This window comes from Elephas maximus, chromosome 19 (genome assembly GCF_024166365.1).
Source record: "Elephas maximus indicus isolate mEleMax1 chromosome 19, mEleMax1 primary haplotype, whole genome shotgun sequence".
NCBI classification, from domain to species: domain Eukaryota; kingdom Metazoa; phylum Chordata; class Mammalia; order Proboscidea; family Elephantidae; genus Elephas; species Elephas maximus.
Window position 1 is genome coordinate 20,338,657 of NC_064837.1, and position 21,288 is coordinate 20,359,944.

A 21,288-nucleotide genomic window follows, 5' to 3' on the forward strand; every position below is an offset into this window, starting at 1 on the left:
TGGCTAAGAGCTCGGCTGCTAACCAAGAGATTGGCAGTTTGAATCCACCAGCTGCTCTTTGGAAACCCTCTGGGGCAGTTCTCCTCTGTCCTGTAGGGTGGCTATAAGTCGGAATTGACTCTGGCAACGGGGGTCTTTTTTTTTTAAGTACTGCTGCAGTATCATCCCACAAATTTTGATATGTTGTATTCTCATTTTCATTCAGTTCACGGTGTTTTTTCATTCCCCTTTTGATTTTTTTCTTTGACCCATGGGCTATTAGAAGTGTGTTACTTAGTTTTCAAACATTCGAGGATTTTCCAAGGATCCTTCTGTTACTGATTTCTAATTTCACTGTAGTTGGAGAATATGCTTTCTGTGATTTGAATCTTTTAAAATTTATTGAGGCTATCTTATGGCCAGGAATATGGTCTGCCTTGGTAAGTGTTCTGTATACACTTGAGAAAAATGTGTGTTCTCTGTTGCTGGATGGAGTGTTCTGTAATATCAGTTACATCAAGTTGGTTAATAGTTTGAGACATCTGTATCTTAACTGACTTTCTGTCTGCTCATAGCTATTGCTATTTCTATCGATTATGGGAAGAGAAGTATTGAAATCTTTGATTATAATTTGTATCAAGTTTTGGATGTTTTGGTCATGATTTCTTCAAATACATTTTCTGGTCTGTCATGTCTCCCCTTCGCTGGTGCTTTTTTTTTTTTTTTCTTCCCCTCTGGGTGTTTTTATTTTGGATAGTTTCTATTGCCATGCCTTCAACTTCACTAGCTTTCCTTTTGTAATTTTTAATCATTAATCCTATCCAGTGTATTTCTCATCTCAGACTTAATAGTTTTCATCTCTACAGGTTTAATGTGCATTTTTACACACACACACACACACACACACACACAAACAGTGAAACCTGTGAGAGCCGGAACTTGATGGGATTGCCTTATTTTTGTGGGTCTTGCAAGTTTTCCACCTTTGACAGGATGCAGTCTAAACCACTTTCCTATCACTTGTTTTAGTGTTCCCACTAATATTTGAGTTTTCCTTCTCTCACAGGTTTCCACCTTACACAGGATCTGGCTTTCACAGGTTTTACTGCCTCTTCCATGTATTTAAACTTTAGGAAAATAAAGGAATATAGTTATATTCTTTTCTGTATATTCTGTGTAATTTTTAATGTCCTTCGTTAATTCTAACATCTGTATGAGTTCTGGGTCTGTTTTGGTTGATAGACTTTTCCTCTTATGGGTTACATTTTTCAGCATGCCTAGTGATCTTTGATTGACTGCCAGACAACGTAAATTTTACCTTATTGGGCGCTGAATATTTTTTTATTAATAAAAATCTTCTTGCACTTTGGTTTAGGATGCAGTCAAGTTATTTGGAGATAGTTTGATTCTTTTGGGTATTGCTTTTATAATTAGGCAGGCCTGGAGTAGTGCTCAGACTACAGCTAATTATTCCCCTATATTGCGAAGAAACTTCTGGAGTACACTACCAAAGCCCCATGAATTATGAGCTTTTCCAGTCTGGCTGGTGGGAGCAGACACTGTACCCAGCCCTGTGTGAGCACCAGGTTCTCTTCCCTCTAGTTTTTTCCGATGGTTATTTATCCAGCCTCGGGTAGGCTTCACGGGCATGTGTTGATCGGTACCCTACTGAATACTTAAGTGGGACCATCTGTATATCTCTGGGTTTTCTGTCTTTCTGCAGCTCCCTTCTCTTCGATACACTTTCCTATAAACTCTGTTTGCCTTGGTCTCCCCACTCTGTCTCAGTTCTGTTTCCTCAACTCGGGGCCTGCTGCCCTCCACCTCAGTCTTTTCTCCGCATTGTGGCGTAGAAATTTTCTCAAGGCAGTAAACTGGGGCAGTTGTAGGGATTACCTTATTTCTCAGGGATTATTGTCCTTTTTTGTCTGATGTCCAGCATCTTGACATGTATTTTGTCCAGTGTTTTTTGGTCATCTCGGGCAGGAGAATACCATATTTTTACACAATTAATGCACACCTTCGACGTTTGTTTGCCAGCCGTGCCCTCAGCAAACAAGTGTAGAGGGCATGCGTTATTTGTGTAAAAATACGGTAAATTTGGTCCCCGTTACTCCATCTTGGCCAGGAGTGGAAATTTTTACTTAGAATTTTTAGCACTGATTACCTCAGGAGCGTCTACCATTCTGTGTATTTTGCTTTTTTTACTGTGAACATCTAATCAACAAATTGCTGCATGTTCAGCATCCTGGCAAGGTGAGAACCCTGTACAGTTCCACTGAATGGATCAGAATGGTTCAGAAATACAGAAGACACGTTGTTTTCAGGTATGCGTGGTTTGTTAAACCAGGTAGATCATACGCTGGACCATAGAGAATTTTAAGAAATTGAAAATGACTGAAATAATCAGAATGTTATCTGACCACAGTATAATTAGATTAGAAATCAGTAACAAAAGTGGAAAACAGCTAATTACTGGTATGTTCAAGTAGTTCTACCTACCACCACCACCATGTACATACAAATACTTCTGCTTCAGTTATTTCAATTTTATGTCAAAATTGTCCTCATCCCCAAGGAGTCAGAAATAAGAAAAATGTTGAGAAAATGGAATATTGTCTTAGTTTTCCACTTAATAATAGAACAAGTCTTACCAAGTTTGACGTAGACATTCCAAAAGAATTACTTCATTTGGAAGTTGAGGATTTAAAACCCAACCTCACTTAGCCAAAAAACAAAAGCAAAAACCAGAAACACTTTGCATTTTCAGTTAGCCTTGAGCAAAACAAGCTTACCAGCCAGTTTCACATGAAATTGCCCTTGAGGACCTAGGGCAGCTGTTCCTGGAAACTCATCAATTTTTTTTCCATCAAAGCCCTCTCATTTATTGGAAGGCTGGCAGGAATTACTTTTTTTTTTTAAATAACAGTTCTATTGAGAGAGAATTCATATGCCAAAAATTCCACCTATTTAAAGTGTACAATTCAGTGGTTTCTAGTATTTTTACAGAGTAATTATACAACCATCACCACAATTAATCTTAAAATATTTCCATCACTTCAAAACCCTTTAGCTTTCATCCTCCCATAATCCCTGCTCCCCCTGCCCCCGCCCCGCCACTCAGCTCTTAGCAACCACTAATCTACCTTCTTGCTATAGACTTGCCTATTCTGGACATTTCATACAAATGGAATCATAATACATGGTTTTTGTGTCTAGCGTAACGTTTTTGAGGTTCATCTGTTGTAGCATGTGTTAGAACTTTAATTCCTTTTTATGGCTGAAAAATATTCCATTGTATATATATAGCATATTTTGTTTATACATTGATCCATTGATGGACATTTGGGTTTTCTACCTTTTGGATATTGTGAATGGGGCTCCTATGAACATTTGTGTATAAGTGTTTGAATATGTGTTTTCAAGTCTTTGGGTATATACCTAAGAGTGGAATTTTCTGGGTCATATGGTAAGTCTTATGTTTAATTTTCTGAGGAACTGTGAAACCTTTCTGAAGTGGCTGTCCTTATTTTACACTCCCACCAGCAATGGATGTGGTTTCCGATTTCTCCACATCCTTACCAACACTCGTTATTGTCAGTCTTCTTTATTGTGGACGTCGTCCTAGTGGGTGTGAAGTGGTATTTCATTGTGGTTTTGATGCATTTCCGTATTGATGTTTAGCATCTTTTCATGTACTTTGACCATTTGCATATCTCTTTGGGAGAATGTTTATTCAAATTCTTTGCCCGTTTTTTAATTGGGCGGTTTGTCTTTTTGTTGAGTTTTAAGAGTTTTTTTTATATATTCTAGATCTTAGACCCTTATCAGATACACAATTACAACTATTTTCTACATTCAGTAGGCTGTGTTTTAACTTTATTGATAAAGTTCCTGAATGCACAAAAGTTAATTTTTATGAAGTCAGTTTGTTTTTTTTGTTACTCATGCTTTTGTTGTCATATCCAAAAATCTGTTGCCAAATCTGAGGTCATGAAGATTATTGTGTTTTTTTCCTAAGGATTTTATGGATTTAGGTCTTATATTTAGGTCATGGTCCATTTTGAATTAATTTTTTCGGATGGTACAAGGTAGGTGCTGTGTGATGAATCGCTTTTGTTGTGTAGCCTTTCTCGCATAGTCTTGTAACTCCCACCCAAGTGATCGGGTGGGCATGTGCAAAGAAGGTAATTGTAGCCCACCAAGGGAATTGGTCAGTTTTGTCATCCCATTAGGCTTAAAAGAACCAATTCCAGAGCAAAAAGAGGATCTCACCTCCACCAAGGAAGAAGAGTGAAGAGCGGGATCCCTGCTCTGAGAAACTCCTGGATGAGGAGACAGAGAGCGCTGTAACACTAAAGACGCCAAGAAGCACTGGCAGAGAAATAGCGGCTTGGACCCATCCACATGTGCCTCAACAGAAAGGTCTGATGATCTGCCTCTGCGAGGTCCCAGCTTGGAAAACCCTGTGGAGCAATTCTAGGCTGCAACACATGGGCTTGCCGTGGGTTCATATATACACACACACACACACACAAATATGTTTGTAGAAGTGATGAAATCATACTGTTTCATAATCTGCATTTTCATTATATGATGTAAACATCTTTTCCTTTTTATAAATAAAGATCTACATCACTATCCGTGTTTTGAATGTTCTGTAGCTTATATAGTTGATGTAACAAGTCATCAATTGGGCATTTAGACTATTTCCAGTTGTTCTATAAAGGACAAACCAATGAACATCTTTGGTGCAGTCATTTTTGCACTTAAGAAATTACTGCCTTAGAATAGATTCCTACAATTTAGACTAGGGTTTTGTTTTTTACTTATGAAGGCCATACAATAACAAAATTTAAAAGAATAATCCCACCCATAAAGTGTATTTCCATGTTTAAGTATTCCCTGACAGTCGTATGTAATTTTCTCTGTTTGGAACCAGAACACAGCTTATCTGCCCATCATGTCTGTTTTGATTTCTAAGCTTGATTCAGCTGATACTTCGTAGCTAATGGGTGACAACTGGCACTGGTTTATTAATATCCATTCTTCCCTTTTAATATAGGGAGGTAGACTGATTGCATTGGTGCCTCCAATCACTGGCCTATGTCTACACTCATTGCCATGTAACTTTTAAAGCTCCTCCAATCAAGAGGAAGAGACTGTCTCCACTGCTTCAGTCTGGGCCAGGCTTGTGACTTGATTTGGATAATACACAGTAGGAGGGTGGTATGCCAATTCTGAGACTTCTCTCCCTCCTAGACCCCTGCCATGCCATGAGAACAAGCCTGATCTAGCTTGCTAGATGATGAGGGACCACATGGACCAGAGCTTTATCAACTCAGGCCCAGTCTCATATGAAGGAACCCAGCCAAGGTTAGCAAAACGACTGTAGATGAAAAAAGGAGCTCTGCCGAGCCACGCTCAGATCAGTAGAACTGTCTGGTTGATTTGAAGACTCATGAACACAAATGTGTATAGTTGCATGCCAGTGAAGTTTTATGGTTGTTTGCTATGTAGCATTGTTCTGGCAATAGATAAATATACAGTCATAGAATTTTTAGCTAGCTACATGGCTGTCCTGCTAACAGTTATATTTTCTAGCTTCTCTTGTGGTTAGGCCTGGCCATGCAATTACATTTCAGGGAATGAGGTGAGCAGAAGTGATATGTGCTGCTTCCAGATTATTCCCTTCAAGGGAAGGGGCATGCCCTTCTCCAACATGCACCTATAACATGGCTGTGGTGGGCGCCATTTTGGATCTTGCGGATCAGGGCAATGCCTGGGGATGGAGGAGCAATGAGACAGAATCTGGTCCCAGACACGAGTAACCACCATAGCAGCTCTGGGCTGCTATGACTGTTAATGAGAGAACTAAACCTCCATCTTATTTAAGCCTTTGTTAACTTGGCTCTCTCTAAGAAGCAGTCAAAAATACACCCTTCACATTGCATTCACTCCCAAGCGTGAGTGTCCTAAAGCCTCTTGAAGTCTTCAGCCTGATGGAAGGTGAGAGAAGAGAAAATATTTAAAATTGCATTGTGAATGGTGATGCTTGTAAAATGTGATGAAAATAGTTAACACCACTAAAATGTATGGTAAGAAAATGTTGAAATGGCAACATACATTTTTACCATTAAAAAAATTTGCATTGTGTACATTTAAAAATAGTTAAAATTGAAAATTTTACTTTATACAGGTATATATATAATCCACAACCAAGATTATCTACATAGTAAAAGCCACTAAAAGAAGTTCTGTCCCTGCCTCTAGATGGGGAAAAGTGTGTAAGACCCTGGGCATGCGGTGAAAGTTGTGGTGAGGCTGCTGAATCTTGGGGCATTTTTAAAAGTAATATTTTTGTTTGATTTTAAAGCAAATGTACAAACTTGGAAAATATAGGGATACACAAAAGACAATCAGTTAAATTTAGAGATATCTTCCTACACCATTTTTCTAAGTTACATGATTTTTAGCATAATTGGGAGCATATTTTATGTACTGTAATGCAAATTGTTGAAAAAAAATCTTGGTCCTTCCTGGTACATTTCGGTGCCTTGGTGACACAGTGGTTAAGAGCTTGGCTGCTAACCGAAAGATCAGCAGTTTGAATCCATCAGCTGCTCCTTGGAATTCCTACGGGCAGCTCTCTGTCCTATCGGGTTGCTGTAAGTCAGAATCAACTCAATGGCAATGGATTTTGGTGCCCTTCACTTCTCACACGTTTCCAAGATACCACGCCTTCTGCATAATTAAATATTGGAAGTCTGCATAACTTTCTAGCCTTCAGGTGGGCCATGATGGAATACTCAGTCTTTGTTGGATTGTTTAGGTGGTTGCCCATTTTCTAGCTCTTGGCTGTTTACTAGTCTCTGCTCTTTGAGTGGTTTCAGCCCTGGGACTCTGGACTCTGGAAGTGTGCCTTCATTCCCTGGCTGGCATCTCTCCTTCCTCGTTTCCCACTGGTGCAGGGACTTCCTCTGATAGACATGTTTGACAGTGTGTGCCCTGCCCATGGCCATAGTTGTACCATGTGGCCTTTGACTCAACGAAGTGTCAACCTGGATGGAGTCATTTCTTTCCTGAGAAACTAAGAGATAAGGGAATATTCCCAGATAGCTGTGGAGAGCCAAGCTGAAAGGCCACCTAGACTTGAGGCAAAGGCTGCCATTTTGGATTTTTTCTGTGCTGATGATGCGAGAGGCATGGGATGAGACAGAGTACAGAGCAGCACTCAGATCTGTAATTCCCATAATTTAGTAAATTCAGGCTGGGAAGGCTACCTGGCCATGTAAGTGCTCCACTCTGTTTTCTCTAGGTAAGAGATCCTGTACCCTGGCCACTGCCTTGATCTCTCTGTCCTTCAGTTTTCCCATCTGGAAAATGGGGATTAAAAACATTGTCTCATAACTGTGAGGATTAAATGAGTTAATGTGTAAAACAGCGCCATCTGCATATCTTAGTGAGAACTCTATATGGGTATCATTGCTGCTAAGATTATCCTTCCAGATCCTTCTCTCTGATCCCTGTTATTTTTCTGGAGCCATTAAGTCATTAAGGACACTCCTTCCTACTGAAATAGCACAGGAACTAATTGCCTGCCCCCAAATTGTCTTCCTCTTTTTACCTTCTCTCTTGCTCCCAGCTTGTGGGGCCTTCCTGTGGGGTTGCTGCCTTTGTTATGGTGTGATCTCTTGGGATACAGCGGAGTCTCTGGAGGAGGCTGCCCCTACCACGGCCTCTGCTGGCACTGGAGCACCTGGGAGATGTGAGCTGTGCCAGGGTCTCCTCATGACCAACCAATGGCTGGACCAGACCACAGTGAGCCCATGACCTACCCTCTCCTGTCCCTGCCTCAGGCCCCACACAGAGCCCAGGCCTCTCCGGGCCCTGGGGCCGAACCCTGAGCCTCCTGGCTGTCAGCCTTGCTGCTCCTGCTTTGCTTCATCATCCACCCACCTCAGGACTTGATGTTCTGCACAGTTTTCCTGGCTGGTAGATAATCGATTTAACAGTCTCCATAAAGAGTCTAGCACAGTGCCTGTTCATGTATCATAAATATAAGTGATCAGGGCTATTACTACAACCCTGCTCCACTTGATGATTTGGCCTCCCTGTCCCCATCGCTGGATACATAGAGGCGTGCCTGGCTGGTAGGACTTGTTTCTAGACTTTGATCCCCCCTACCCCGGGGATGGATACTATGGAAGGCAGGTCTTCAGCCCATCCTGGGCTGCCATGTCCCCTGGGGCTGTGACTGTGGGGTGGCCTTCCTGACTCTGCCCACCTTTGGGACTCTCCAGGCCCATTTCTGCTTTCCCTTTCCTTCCTTTTCTCTTTTTCTCCTTCCACTCTTCCTTTCTCCTTTCCTTCCTCTCTTTACTCAGGATAACCCAATGACACCTGGGGTCCTTTGCCATCTGTACCCCGGGAGTCTTCCTGAGCTATCAGGGGTCTCAGACACAGTCACCTGGGCTTGGACCCAACCTCATCATAACTGGATGCTCTAGAGATACATGGATTTTGATCCTTTCCAACAAAGTCCACACTGGCAGCTTTCATCCATTCATTCAACCAATATCTATTAGATGCCTACTGTATGCTGAGCCCTGTTTTAGGCTCTGGATTATTGTAAATATAACAGATGTGACCCCTGACCTCATGAAGGAGGGGAGAAAGGCAGTAAACAAATACATAAGATGGTTTCAGTGATCAACGGTACGAAGCGCAGGGTGATGTGGTAGAAAGTGGCTGGGGTGTCAGGCAGGCCTCACAAAGGAGGTGACACTTGAGTTGCAACCCAGATGACCAGATCACATTGGAGCACCAGAGCACCAGGCAGGGTTCTCTGTCACAAACAACAGGATCGGACTCTGATTAACATAAACAGAAAAGAAATGCAGGGGGCAGCTGCAGGTAGCTCAGAGAACAGGCAGAGGCTGGTACATAGGCGATGGCCAAGGGAGGCTGGTGGCCAGAACTTCCGCCAAAGTCGTGCCGCAGCAGGGTCTGGTTAGGACCCAGCTGCCACTGCTGCTGGATACTGGACATCTTTTGGGCCCCTTGAACTCTGGACATGCTGGCCGATCATCACCAAGGTGATGAAGCTTCCAAACCAGGCCTGCTCACCTGCCCCGGACTACAGGTTTGTTCTCTAGGTAGCCGGCTAGAACCTGTCAACTCTCCATCTCATGATCCAGCTCACTACTCACCTGCTCTCCGCCACATCCCTGCCCTACCTTGCTCCAGCAGCCTTGGCCTCCTTGCTGTTCCTGTCATGCCAAGCACCACCCCCGCCAGGGGCACTGGCTCTTCCCTCTGCCTGGAACACTCTCCCCCCAGGTATCTCCACGGCTCACTCCCTTCAAGTCTTAGCTCAAAGATCACCTTCTCTTGCAGTTCACCTTCAAATACAGCCTTCTCTGCCCACTTGATTCTTGCATGCCTATCTATTTTTGGTCACCTTTTAGCATATCATTTATTGTATGTACTGTTTACTATCTCCTTGCACTAAAATGCAGGTTCAGTAAGGTCAGTGTCTTTGTTTTGTTCACTGATGAGTCCACCCCATGTGCCTGGGTCAGTGCCTGGCCTTAGCGTGAACACTTCCCAGTGGTTTGTTGAATGAATGGATGATAGAACAGCCGTACTGATTCTGGTGTGAGAAGCCCATGGTCTTGGGAGGTTGGGGGCCTAATTTGAATCCCGGTTCTGTAACTTAGCAGCTGTGTGATACCACACAATTACTGAAATCTCCCTAGCTTTAGTTGGGAGCCCTGCTGGTGTAGTGGTTAAGATCTTGGCTGCTAACCAAAAGTTCATCAGTTCAAATCCACCAGCTGCTCCTTGGAAACCCTATGGGGCAGCTCTACTCTGTCCTATAGGGTTGCCATGTGTTGAAATCAACTCGATGGCAACGAGGTTGGTTTTGGGTTTTTTAGCTTTAGGTGGAGTCCCTGGGTGATGCAAATAATTTAAGTGCTGAACTACTAGCCAAAAGGTTAGTGGATCAAACTTACTTAGAGATGCCTCAGAAGAAAGACCTGGCAATCTTTCAAAAAATCACAGGCTTTAAAACCCCATGGAGCAGTTCTACTCTACACATACAGGGTTACCATGAGTCAGAATTACTCAGTGGCAACTAACAACAGCCTCAGTTTTCCTATCTGTAGCATGGAAACAGATCCTTGGACGGTATAAGCTGTTTGCAATCAGCTGCTAACCTAAAGTTTGGCCATTCAAACAAACCCAGCAGTGCTACGGGAGAAAGGCTTTCCAAAAAGATTATAGCTAAGAAAAACCTATGGTGCAGTGCTACTCTATAACACACAGGGATGCCATGAATCAGAATCGACTCAAAGGCGACAAGTTTGGTTTTTTGTTTGTTTAGCGTGGAAACCTACCTCATATGCATTCTGGGTGAAGTAAATGAGGTAATGCGCGAAATCATCCTTTGCACCCACCCAAATCTATGGAGAGGCTCCCGAGCCCTATGATCGCAATGACGTTTCCATTTACTTTGGATTATATGTAATTATAAATATTAACAAATAAGACTTAAAAAGGAAACCTTCGGGTAGGTTGGATGAAAAGTACAAAAATTGTGTTGTGGGGCTGCAGTTTGAGGATGGTTTCTGCAGCTGTCACATGGTAGCAAAATGGTGTGAAGCAGTGCCCGAGTCTGCGTCGACGACGGCCAGAGTCCATGCATTGGGAGGTTCGCTCCGCTGCAGAGAAACAAAGGGCGGGACATGCAGGGCCAAAGGCTCGGCGGCAGGCCGGGGAGGTGCAGTTCCTCGCTCCTGCCACTAGAGGTCAGGCGTTTACCGCTTCAGGGCTGGAAGACGGGCCCGTCGGGGATTGGCTAGTGGTGGCGGTGGGCGGGGCGAAGACCAAGATGGGAGGTGGGTGCAGCCCATCAGGGAGTCCCTGGTTACTGACACCTGACTTTGGAATGAAATTTTTTTTGGCGCCAGATTTCCCGACTTTCTGGTGCTGATGGATCAGAAGATGCCAATTTGGGGTCAAAGGCAGAGCCAGTTCTCCTCAAAGTGCTTTAACACTGTAGATACAATCTACAAGGGCCTAGAACAGTGCCAGGATCCCTGTGAAGGTTCCGTCACTCCCTGGGAAGACGACAGCCCAAGCTCCCCACCCTCCACCTGGGCTGAGCTGTCGAAAGCCCCGTCTCCCCAGGCTGACTGTGCCTGCGTTCAGCTTAGACCATCTTTCAGGACAGAGCCCAGACTTGGCACAGCCCGGGGCAGCTGAGGCCCAGGTCTGGGTGCCAGGAGTCCTGGGTTCTTGTCCCAGCCGGGCCTCTTCCACTGGCTGGGCCTCAGTTTCCCCATGTGTCCAGTAAAGAAATTGTACTAGGTGGTGCTCACAGCCCCTCCAGCTTCACCATTCAGCATTTCCACGTCTTTGCAGAGGCTGTAGATGCTCCTTTCTGAATGAGCCCCCAAGAAGGCAAAGCTAGAAAGATACCCAGAGCTCACCCAGACCCAACACCTCAAAAACAGACTATCTCCCACCTTATGCTCCAAGAGGCTCCCCATTCCAGCTGTGTGGAGAAAAGAGGAACCCTTGCCTGGCCTCTGTGAGCGGCAAGGTCTGGGCCACTGAGGCTGAGAAGGTGGTGGAGTTCCAGGGCCCAGGCTGCAGGCCCCTGAGGGCTGCCTGAAGCAGCACGGATGGCTTCAGAGCCAGGTAGAGGGCGAGGAGGCAGGAGCGTGACGAGGCCCCACATCTGCACCACGCACCGGAGCTTACCGAGCCTTCACCTGAGTTATCTCTGCTGAGCCAACAGGCCAGGAGGGAGGGGGCCAGGCAGTTCCACCCCCCAGACCTTCAGAGGATGTGGCAGTCAGAGGACCTGGGTTTGAGTCCTGGCTCACTCCTTCCCAGCTGTGTGAACTTGGCAAATTTCTCAGCCTCTCTGAACCTCAGTTTCCTCACCTGTAAAATGGGGATAATAATCAAACCCACCTGATAAGGTTGTGAAGCTTCATTAAGACAATGCACGTAGAACTCTTACTACAATGCATAACCTTCTTAAAGATGGGGAAACTGAGGCTTCATGAGGGATAGAGGGAGCCAGGTGCTGTGTAGGGGCTGGAAACCTGGTGCCCCTACACGTTTGGGAAGGGCTGATGGGCACTTGGTGGGATTTGAATCATCACCCCAGGCCTCGGATGGTGATGTGCTTTGTGTCTGCAGCAGGAAATCCAATCCTCATGCCCCTGTGAGCCCCGAGACTGGTGTTGGCATGGGTGAGCAGCAGGTGGGGTGAGCCCCAGGCAGGCAGTTAGCGGGAGCCTCTTGTGTGAGCCCAGCACCCTACCGCCCCAAAGTGCAGTGTCTGAAGCTCTGGGGCTGGGCAGGGGCCACAGATTGTGGTCCCACCTGTGCTAGGGCTGGAAGGCCTCAGGCAGGCTACCTTCCCTCTCTGTGCCTTGGTTTCCCCATTAGTGCAGTAGTGGGTTGAACACAGTGGGGCTCTACAGCTTTGAAATTCCTTGGTTCTGTACTTGTTCATCTGGTGTTGCTGAAGGGTACGCAGGGAAAGGTTTGGGGCTTCAGATGCCCTCACCCCCTGCCTGGAAATCTTGACTCAGGGCGCACACGGGCTCTCTCTCTCTCTCTCACAGCTCCTGGAGGACAGAGCTAGCCTCCCAGGCCTTCCCAGAAATAAGCCCAGGGAGTGGCACCACATACCCCTGAGAGGGACATCAGTGGCTGCAGCAAGGGCAGGATGGCTTGGGCAACCACCTCCACCCCCTTCACCCCCTTACTTAGCCTTGAATCTAGAAAGTCCAGGCAGGGTTTGAGGAGACCAGAGAAAAAAGTGATGGGGAAGGGAAGAGGAGGGTGAGGACGAGGAATTTTTGCTTCTTATCATGCATAGAGACCCTTTTCTCAGTGGCAGCTGACCTGACACTTCTGCTGGAGGAATGGGGGGCAGGACTTATCCTTGAGGTCCTTCGGGAGGAGAAAGATCAAGGTGGAAAGCTGGGTCTAGGACTGGACTTGACATTGCTCCATCGGTTTCTCTGAGGTGTTTCCACCACGGCCCCATGGCCCCATGGCCCCACCATGAGTCCAGGCTAGCCTGGCAGCCAGGAGTGGGGTGGGGCAGGACTGGGCACTGCTGACCTAGACTCTACTCCTGTCCTATAAAACCTGCCCCCACAGAGAAAGATCCTGGGTACCACACAGCAACCCTGGCCCAATCTCTTTTCTTTCTCCTCCAGGCCTTTGTAGACCATCCCTGCTGCAGCTGCCCTTCCCCTTTGTCTGCCTGGAAACCTCCACTCACCCTTCAAGGCCTTGCTGAAACATAACCTCCTCCGGGAAGCCTTCCTTGCTCTCCAGCAGTCAGCAGGGCCCACAGCACTTCTAACCTGCTATTGCTATTATGGTGTTTGTTCCCAGCTCCCTGAGGCCAGGCTCTGAGTTTCATTCATCCCTAGGGGCTTGAGGGTTCAATGAGGGCCTTTGCCAATCTTCCCGTGTTCTCTGAGAGCCTTCTAGAACTCCACCAGACTCCTGGCTCTCAGGCCAACTTTTCTCTGCCTGCCCAGGAATGCAGAGATCAACTGGGTAGTCAGATCCTCCTTTTGTCTCCATCGAAAGACAAACTTCCTTCAGAGTCCTGTCTGCCGCTGCCTGCAGTCTCTCCTCCCATTCTCACTGGCCTCCAGGGTGCCCTGCACTCCATTCTCTCAGCCTGGCCCTCCTGTAACTCACTGCTGACCTCCAGAGGGTCCTAGCCCCGCCTGGATGCCCCAGACTCTTCCCCTGGGTGGGTGCTGAGGCCAAGGTCCTCTGGCCCCGCTGCTGGCCCTCTCAGGTCCCAGGGCCTGGCTCTCTGTGCCCCTGTCCCTAGGAGCAGCCGGGCCCTCCATGACCTCCATGTACGGCTCAAGTGGCTCTGTGTCCAAGCAGGCGTCCTGACCTCCCCCAACGTGGGGGCGGTGGCTCTTGGTGGCAGCTAAGGAAGGCCAGGTGCAGGCCCGCGCGGGCCCGGGGTAGCGGGCGGGTGCAGCGGCAGGCGGGTGTCAGTCGCTGAGCACGGCCCCTGGGAGTTCGTTGGTCAGTGTGTGCCAGCGCTCGATCCGCTTGTCCTTGTTCTTCAGGCAGTCGAACCAGTGCTTCAGACGCTCACCCTTGGCGTTGATGCCCAGAACCACACCACCTGCAGGGGGGCGGGAAGGGCAGCTCTGGGATCAGCTGGACCCCCCAGTCACCCCGCCCAGAGTCCATGTCTGGGCCGGACTCTCGCCCTGCCCACTGGGCTCCAAGTGTGACAGCCACTCTGGCCTCCAGGTTCCCCCAGGTCAGGGCCAGGGCAGGGTGCAAGTGCTGGGGCCAAGGACTAGGGGCAAAAAAAGGGAGTGAGAGCCAGGGCAGCTCCATTGTGTGGAGGCCACCAGGAATTCGAGGCTAGAAGGGCTTAGTCCCCGGGCCGGCTGTCCAGCAGCCCAAGGCATTGACTAGCACAATCTCTTGTCGCTGTTCCTACAGGTGGCTGTGTGACCCTGAGAGGCCCCTTTTCCTTTCTGGGCCACAGTCTCCTCTGTCACATGGGGTTGGGCTGGACAATGTCTGAAGCCCCTCACAGTCTGAGGGTGGGTGGCTCATGGACCCAGCTCTCCCGGAGGCCAGGAAGGGGGGCCCGTGGTCTAATTTGGGGCCACTGCCCTTTGCTGAACCCTGGATGGGCACATGGATAACCCACTGTGTCCTCTTACCAATGAAGTCGTTGGATTTTCCAATGTCATAATCCCAAACGGTGACCTCCAGGGTCTTCTTGGCCAGGTCGCCGTGCTTAATCTCGTAACAGAACTCCTGGGGGCCAGATGGGGTGTGAGGGCTAGTGCCACAGGGCTAGAGCTCTGCCAGGGGCTGGGTTGGGGGCTTGAGCTCTGGGGATGGCATGAACTGAGGAAGGGGGGAGGTCAGTGCATAGTGGTTGGTGACAGGTGATGGGGGTGGGCTCTCACAGAGAGAGCACGTCTGCCTGAAAGCTTGGCCGGGGTCCTCTGGGACCCCTCCCTCCAGCCCATCTGCCCCTTTGTCACCGACTCTGCTCTCAAGATCCCAAGAACCCCCAAACGGCCAAATCCAACGTGCACTTAACAGTCCTTGATGCCCTTGACATTTCTTGAATCTGACTCTGCTGACCACTCCCCTCTTGTGGAACCCTCTCTCCTACCAGCTTCTGGAACCTTCCAACATCTGGTATCCCCCTCAGTCTCTGGAAGCTTCTCCCCAGCCTTCTCTGCCCACCCCTGAATCATTGGTGTGGCTCAGGCTCTCCTGAAGCCCCTCTGTTCTTCTTACTTCTTGGGGGATCCCCCTTACCATGGCTGTGATGCCTAGGTCTCTATATCTAGCTGGGCCCACTCTCTGGGCCTGAGGACCTGGGTATCCAGAGGCCCCCAGACCTTCTCGTGGCCCCCAGGCTTCTCAACTCCTCATGTCCTACGCAGAGTTCATCCCCATCTCTCTCACACTTCTGCTCCTTGGTCCCACCACCTTCCTGTTGCCTCAGCGAGGAACCCAGGGCTCCCCTCCACACACCCCTCGTCCCCTGCCACATCCAACATGGCCACAGGCCTGTCAGCTCTGTCCTTTGAAGAGCTTTCCAGCCCCTGTTGGGCCTCTCCTCACTCTCTCTTACCACCCTCCAGTGCACACGGTGACCCTTCCAAAACCCAAATCCATCCCTCCAGTGGCTCTCTGCTGGCTTCACCAGCCTCCCATACCTCGTTGAACTCTGGGTTTAGAGTTTTCTTCTTTACTGCTGTCTTATGTTTGGATTTCTTGTCCACGTCTGGCTTCAGGTATCTGGAATGACAACCAAGGGACAGGTGGAGGGTGGGAAAAAGCTATGGGAGTCTAGATCAAGCCTGCAGGGCTCAGAAAAGCTTTTTGTCCCTGAAGAAATATTCCCAGGCCTTTCTTTCACCCAGATCATTGGATTTTCCCCACACAACTTTGGGAAACCAGGTGAGCTGTCGGCTGCAGTGGGAGGAACAAGTGGCTCCTTCATCAAGGGAACTTCTCTCATGTTGGTTCCTGAGGTTAACCATGGAAGCCCTGCCACCCCCCAGGAAAGACGTTTTTCCTTGTTTCTGCAAATCTTGCATTTCCCACTAACTAGTTACCATTGGGAGCCCTGGTGGTACAGTGGTTAACAGCTCGACTGCTAACCAAAAGGTCGGCAGTTCGAATGTACCAATCACTCCTTGGAAACCCTATGGGGCAGTTCTGCTCTGTCCTATAGGGTCGCTATGAGTCAGAATCAACTTGATGGCAACAGGTTTGATTTTTTTGGTTTCTAGTTACCACTGAGTTGACTCCGACTCAACGGCAACTCCATAAACGAAGCCCTCCACCAAGCTGACCATCACTGCCTTAAAAATTCTTACTGGTTTGAGAAGCAGAAAATGGTATCTCGTTGCTTCACACTGCATTTTTAAAATCGTGATTTTTATAAATAATACTGGTTCACCATAGAAACAAAAAATTGGGGGTTGGGTGGGAGAAATGACATGTGTCACACGCACAAACCTGTTCGTGAACGTTTGTAGCAGCTTTATATAATCATCCAAAGTTGGAAAAAACCCACATGTCCTTCGGCTGGTGAACTGATTGACGACTTGCGGGTTATCAGATAATGAAAGACTACTCGGCAATAAAAAGAATAAACTACTTCACAACCATTAACCAGCCAGGTGCCAGCAAGTCAGCTCTGACTCACGGCAACCCCATGTGTTTCATAGTAGAACTGTTCTCTACAGGGTTTTCAATGGCTGATTTTTCAGAAGTAAATTGCCAGGCCTTTCTTTTGAGGTACCTCTGGGTAGACTTGAACCTCCAACCTTTCTGTTAAGAGCCGAGGGCATTAACCATTTGCACTACTTAAGGACTCCTTATTCTCCTCCTGTCAGGACCCCCTTCTGCCTTGGCCACTGGGGCCACATTCTGCGCTGTTCTGCAGAATCACTTCTGTCTACCTACGGGCTTCTAGAAGAGGCCTTGGCAGCCCCCCTTGGTTTCCAGATGAGAGGGCTAGAGAAGGCAGTTACCCAGGATGGCACAGCAAGTGGCTTCAAGTTTCCTCAGGTGTAAAAAGGAAGGGCTATTGGGGAGGTTAAATGAGGCCACAGCACAGTCCCTGGCACATAGTAATTACTCAATAGATGTTAATGATTATTATTAAAAATAAATAAATAAACCACTGCTGTCAAGCTGATTCCAACTGATAGACACCCTACAGGACAGAGTAGAACTGACCTGTGGGGTTTCCGAGGCTGTAATCTTTACGGAAGTAGAATGCCACATCTTTCTTGCTCAGAGTGGCTGGTGGGTTCAAACCGCCGACCTTTCCATTAGCAGTTGAGCACTGTGCCACCAGGGCTCTTTTTCTGTCACACCCTGAAGATCTGGGCCTGGAGTCAAGGAGCACTTTCTGTGCAGTAGCACACATGTATCTTTGTGAGACCTGGCACTTAAGAGGGGCTTTTCGATGTAAAAGCGGGGAAACTGAGACAGCTGTCACCATGGACGAAAAAAAATCAAACCCATTGCCATTGAGTCAATTCTGACTCACAGCAACCTTATAGGATAGAGTAGAACTGCCCCATAGGGTTTCCAAGGAGCAGCTGGTAAATCCGAACTGCCGACCTTTTGGTTAGCAGCCAAGTTCTTAACCACTGTACCACCAGGGCTCCCAACATGGATGGGGTTTATAAAAATGAGGGTTCAGACAAAAGTGCCTGATCCATCTGGCTTTGTCCTTCAGCATCCGTCACTGGGCATGTCCCTAGCTGGCTCCCTTCCCAGGGTCACAGGGGCCCTGCCACAGATGCAGCGGAGGGGTGCCCCACTCAGAATCTAACTTGTACTTTTATTTCCCCTGTTTTTAGCAAGGAGGAAGCCCAGGGTCCCCTAAGGGACCTTTCGGAGATAGGGACCACTGAGGAGGCCTGAACGGCAGCCCAGGAACTATAATCAGGCTCGGGGTTTCGAGGCTACTGTGGAGTCTTCAGGTGAAGGGTGGCTCTGTACAGGGGCCTCCCATGGAGCTGGGTCATGGGAGACATCAGCCCCTGGCAACCACTAATCTACTTTCAGGCTCTATGGATTTGCCTCTTCTGGACATTTCACGTTAATGAAATAAATGTGGTCTTTTGTGACGAAGTTCTCTCACTTGGCATAATGTTTTCAAGGCTCATTCATGTTATAGCACGTATCAGTAGTACTTCATTCCTTTTTATGGCAGAATAATATTCCATTGTATGGTTAGGTTAGACCACATTTTGTTTATCCACTCATACACTGATGGACACTTGGGCCATTCCCCATTTCTCAGCTATAATGAATAATGCTGCTATGAACACTCATGTACTAATTTTTGTGTGGACAAGTATGTTTTCATTTCTCTTGGCAATACAACTAGGACTGGAATTGCTGGGTCCTATGGGAACAAACTAACCAATCAGTCTTAGAAAAAATACAACAGCATGTCCCTTAGATGTGAGGATGTCAAGATTTCCAAGTCTCTTACTTTGGACCCGTCATTAGGAAAGACCAATCGCTAGAAAAGGACATTAGTTTGGTTAAGTGGAGGGCTGGTGAAAATAAGGGAACCCTTCAATGAGGGGATTGGCATAATAGCCTCAACAATGGACTCAAACACATCAATAGTCAGGAAGGTGGGGCAGGACCAGGCAACGTTTCATTCTGTTATACGTAAGGTCACCATGTATAACAGCAACTAACAGCAACAGTGGGCCCTCTGCATGGGAGTGGATGTTGGCTGGTCTGTCTGCTGAGCCAGGTAAGACCCCTGGTTCCTCAATCCCCTGGAATTCCTGCCAACCTAGCAGGTGGACATTGAGCCTGATTTAAATTTTCCACACCATCTTGGTATTTCTTTCCATAAAAGAAACCTAGCATTGCAGGTAAAAGTCACAGCACCTTTGCTCCCCCTTCCAGTCTCTCCCCCTCCTTCCCTAGAGACCACCACTATCAGAAACTGCTCTGCATGGGTTAAGAAGTATCCAGAAAGAGTCTCAGGCTGTATCAATCTGCAATTTGCTTTTTCAGCTCAGCATTGTTTTCAAGAGCTGTCCATGTTAATTCACAGAGTTCTAATTTATTCATTTAACTGCATTACTCCATCAGAGGCATATGTCACATTTTATTAATCTTCTCCCCTGCTGATGAACGCTTGGCTATTTCCAGTTTTTTTTTGCTATGACAAGCAATGGTGCAAGAAGCAGCTTTCTGCGTGTGCACGAGTTTCTAGGATATAAACCTGGAAGGAAGGCCATGAGGGCACAGGGCCTGCATATTTTCCAGTTTAACTGGGTGGTGCCAACTTCCTCTTCTATAGTTATAAAGAGAGTCTCTTGTCTTCCAGAAGTGCTGTAAAAGTGCTGCCTCTCACGTTGGGGCCTCTAATGCACTGGAACACATTGTTGTGTTAACGGTTGAGTTCAAGACCTGACTCATTGTTCTTTACATGGAAAACCAGTAGCTCCCATGCATTAGCTGGGAAGCTCACCTTCCTCACCACGCACGATGCACAGGGCCCTCCCAGCTTTCTATCACACCCGGGGTCTGCTCCTGGAGCTTGGTGGCATCTGATTATCTCGTAACGGCTTTACCAAGATATAGTTCACATACTACACGATTCACCTACTTAAAGTGTACAAATCAATGGTTTTTAGGACAATCACAGGGCTGTGCACCCGGCACCACCATCTAATTCTAGAACATTTCACCACCCCAAGGAGAAAACTTGGACCTATTAACAGTTACTCCCCATTCTCGCCTTTCTTCAGCCCTGACAACCGCTAATCTACTTTTGTCTCTATGGATTTGCCTATTCTGGACATTTCACAGAAACAGATCATACAATATGTGGCTTTTGGTGTCTGGCTTCTTTCACTTAGGAGAATGTTTTCCAGGTTCATGCGTGGTATGGCATGTATCAGAACCCTTCCTTTTTATGGCTGAATAATTATTTTACTGTATGGATATACCACATGTTATTTATTCATTCATCTGTTAATGGTCATTTAGATTATGTCCACTTTTCGGCTACCATGAACAGCGTGATGCTATAAACATTCAAGTACAAGTTTCTGTGTGGACGTACGTTTTCGTTTCTCTTGGCAATATAACTAGGGGTGGAATTGCTGGGTCCTACGGTAACTCTGCAGCTCTGGTGGCGCCGTGGTTAAGCGTTCCACTGCTAACCAAAAAGGTCAGCAGTTCGAATCCACCAGCCACTCCTTGGAAACCCTATGGGGCAGTTCTACTCTGCCTATAAGGTCTCTATGAGTTGGAATGAACTCGACGGCAACAGGTTTGGTTTTGGTTTTAGGGTAACTCTGGCTGCTTGGGTGGTGCAGTTAATGTGCCCAGAGGCTAACTGAAAGGTTGGCAGTTCAAACCCACCCAGGAGCACCGCAGAAGAAAGTCCTGGGGATCTGCTTCTAAAGGTCACAGTCATGAAAACCCCCTGGGGTGCATTTCTACTCTGCAGCACATGGGGTTGCTGTGAGTTGGAATCGACTCGATGGCAAATGGTTTGGTTTTGGGCGATGGAACTCCATGTTTAACTGTTTAAGAAGCCACTAGACTGTCTTCCAAAGTGGCTGCACCATTTTTGTCATCTGATTTTAAAAGTGACAGAAATACGATAGTGGCCAGTAGGCAGCACTGGCCTCTCTGTGGTGCCCAGATGTCCCATGGCCTCAGCCACCTGGGCCTCCTCACTGTGCCCTCAGGCCAGACCATTCCTGCTTCTGATCTTAACTCCTCTATTCCTTCCTGACTGCCTCCATTTCCTTTCTGCTTAGCCAGACTCCTCCCCAAGTCCAGCTCCTTCAAGTGAGTCTTCCTATGAACTCAGGCAGATACTCATTTTCGGTTCGTGGAGAGTCCAAAGTGCTGGTGGCAGTCGCTGCAACACCTGCATCATCCCAAAGGGCCACCAGGCTCCTACCTGCCCCTCAGAGCTCAGATCCTAGCCTCTCCCGGCACAGGAGGGGGAGCCGGGGAGGGGCAACCTGCCACACTCAGCTCTGGGGCCCAGGTTGCCTGGCAGGGCTCCCTAAGTTAGTCGGCTCTTTCCAGCGCTACCACGAGCCCCTACTGGCAGGGCCGGGTGGACCCTTATCTGCATGTGTGAGCAGCTGCCCAGTCCTGGCAAAGTTCCTCCGTGAAATCGCTTGGCCATTCTGACACAGACCCCATCCCCTCCTGACCCCTCCTCCAGCCTTCTCA

General features: G+C 47.6%; 1 protein-coding gene across 1 annotated transcript in view; it reads right to left on the reverse strand.

Annotated features, from left to right (window-relative positions):
* Positions 1-10,192: 10,192 nt before the first annotated feature.
* Positions 10,193-21,288, reverse strand: part of DOC2B (double C2 domain beta) — a 38,191-nt gene continuing 27,095 nt past the window's right edge. Inside the window, exons 7-9 of the mRNA XM_049858721.1 lie at positions 15,750-15,831; positions 14,733-14,829; positions 10,193-14,176 (exon numbers count right to left, since the gene is read on the reverse strand). Coding sequence (XP_049714678.1) covers positions 14,040-14,176; positions 14,733-14,829; positions 15,750-15,831 — 316 coding nt within the window. The 3' untranslated portion in view covers positions 10,193-14,039. The remainder of the gene's footprint in view (positions 14,177-14,732; positions 14,830-15,749; positions 15,832-21,288) is intronic.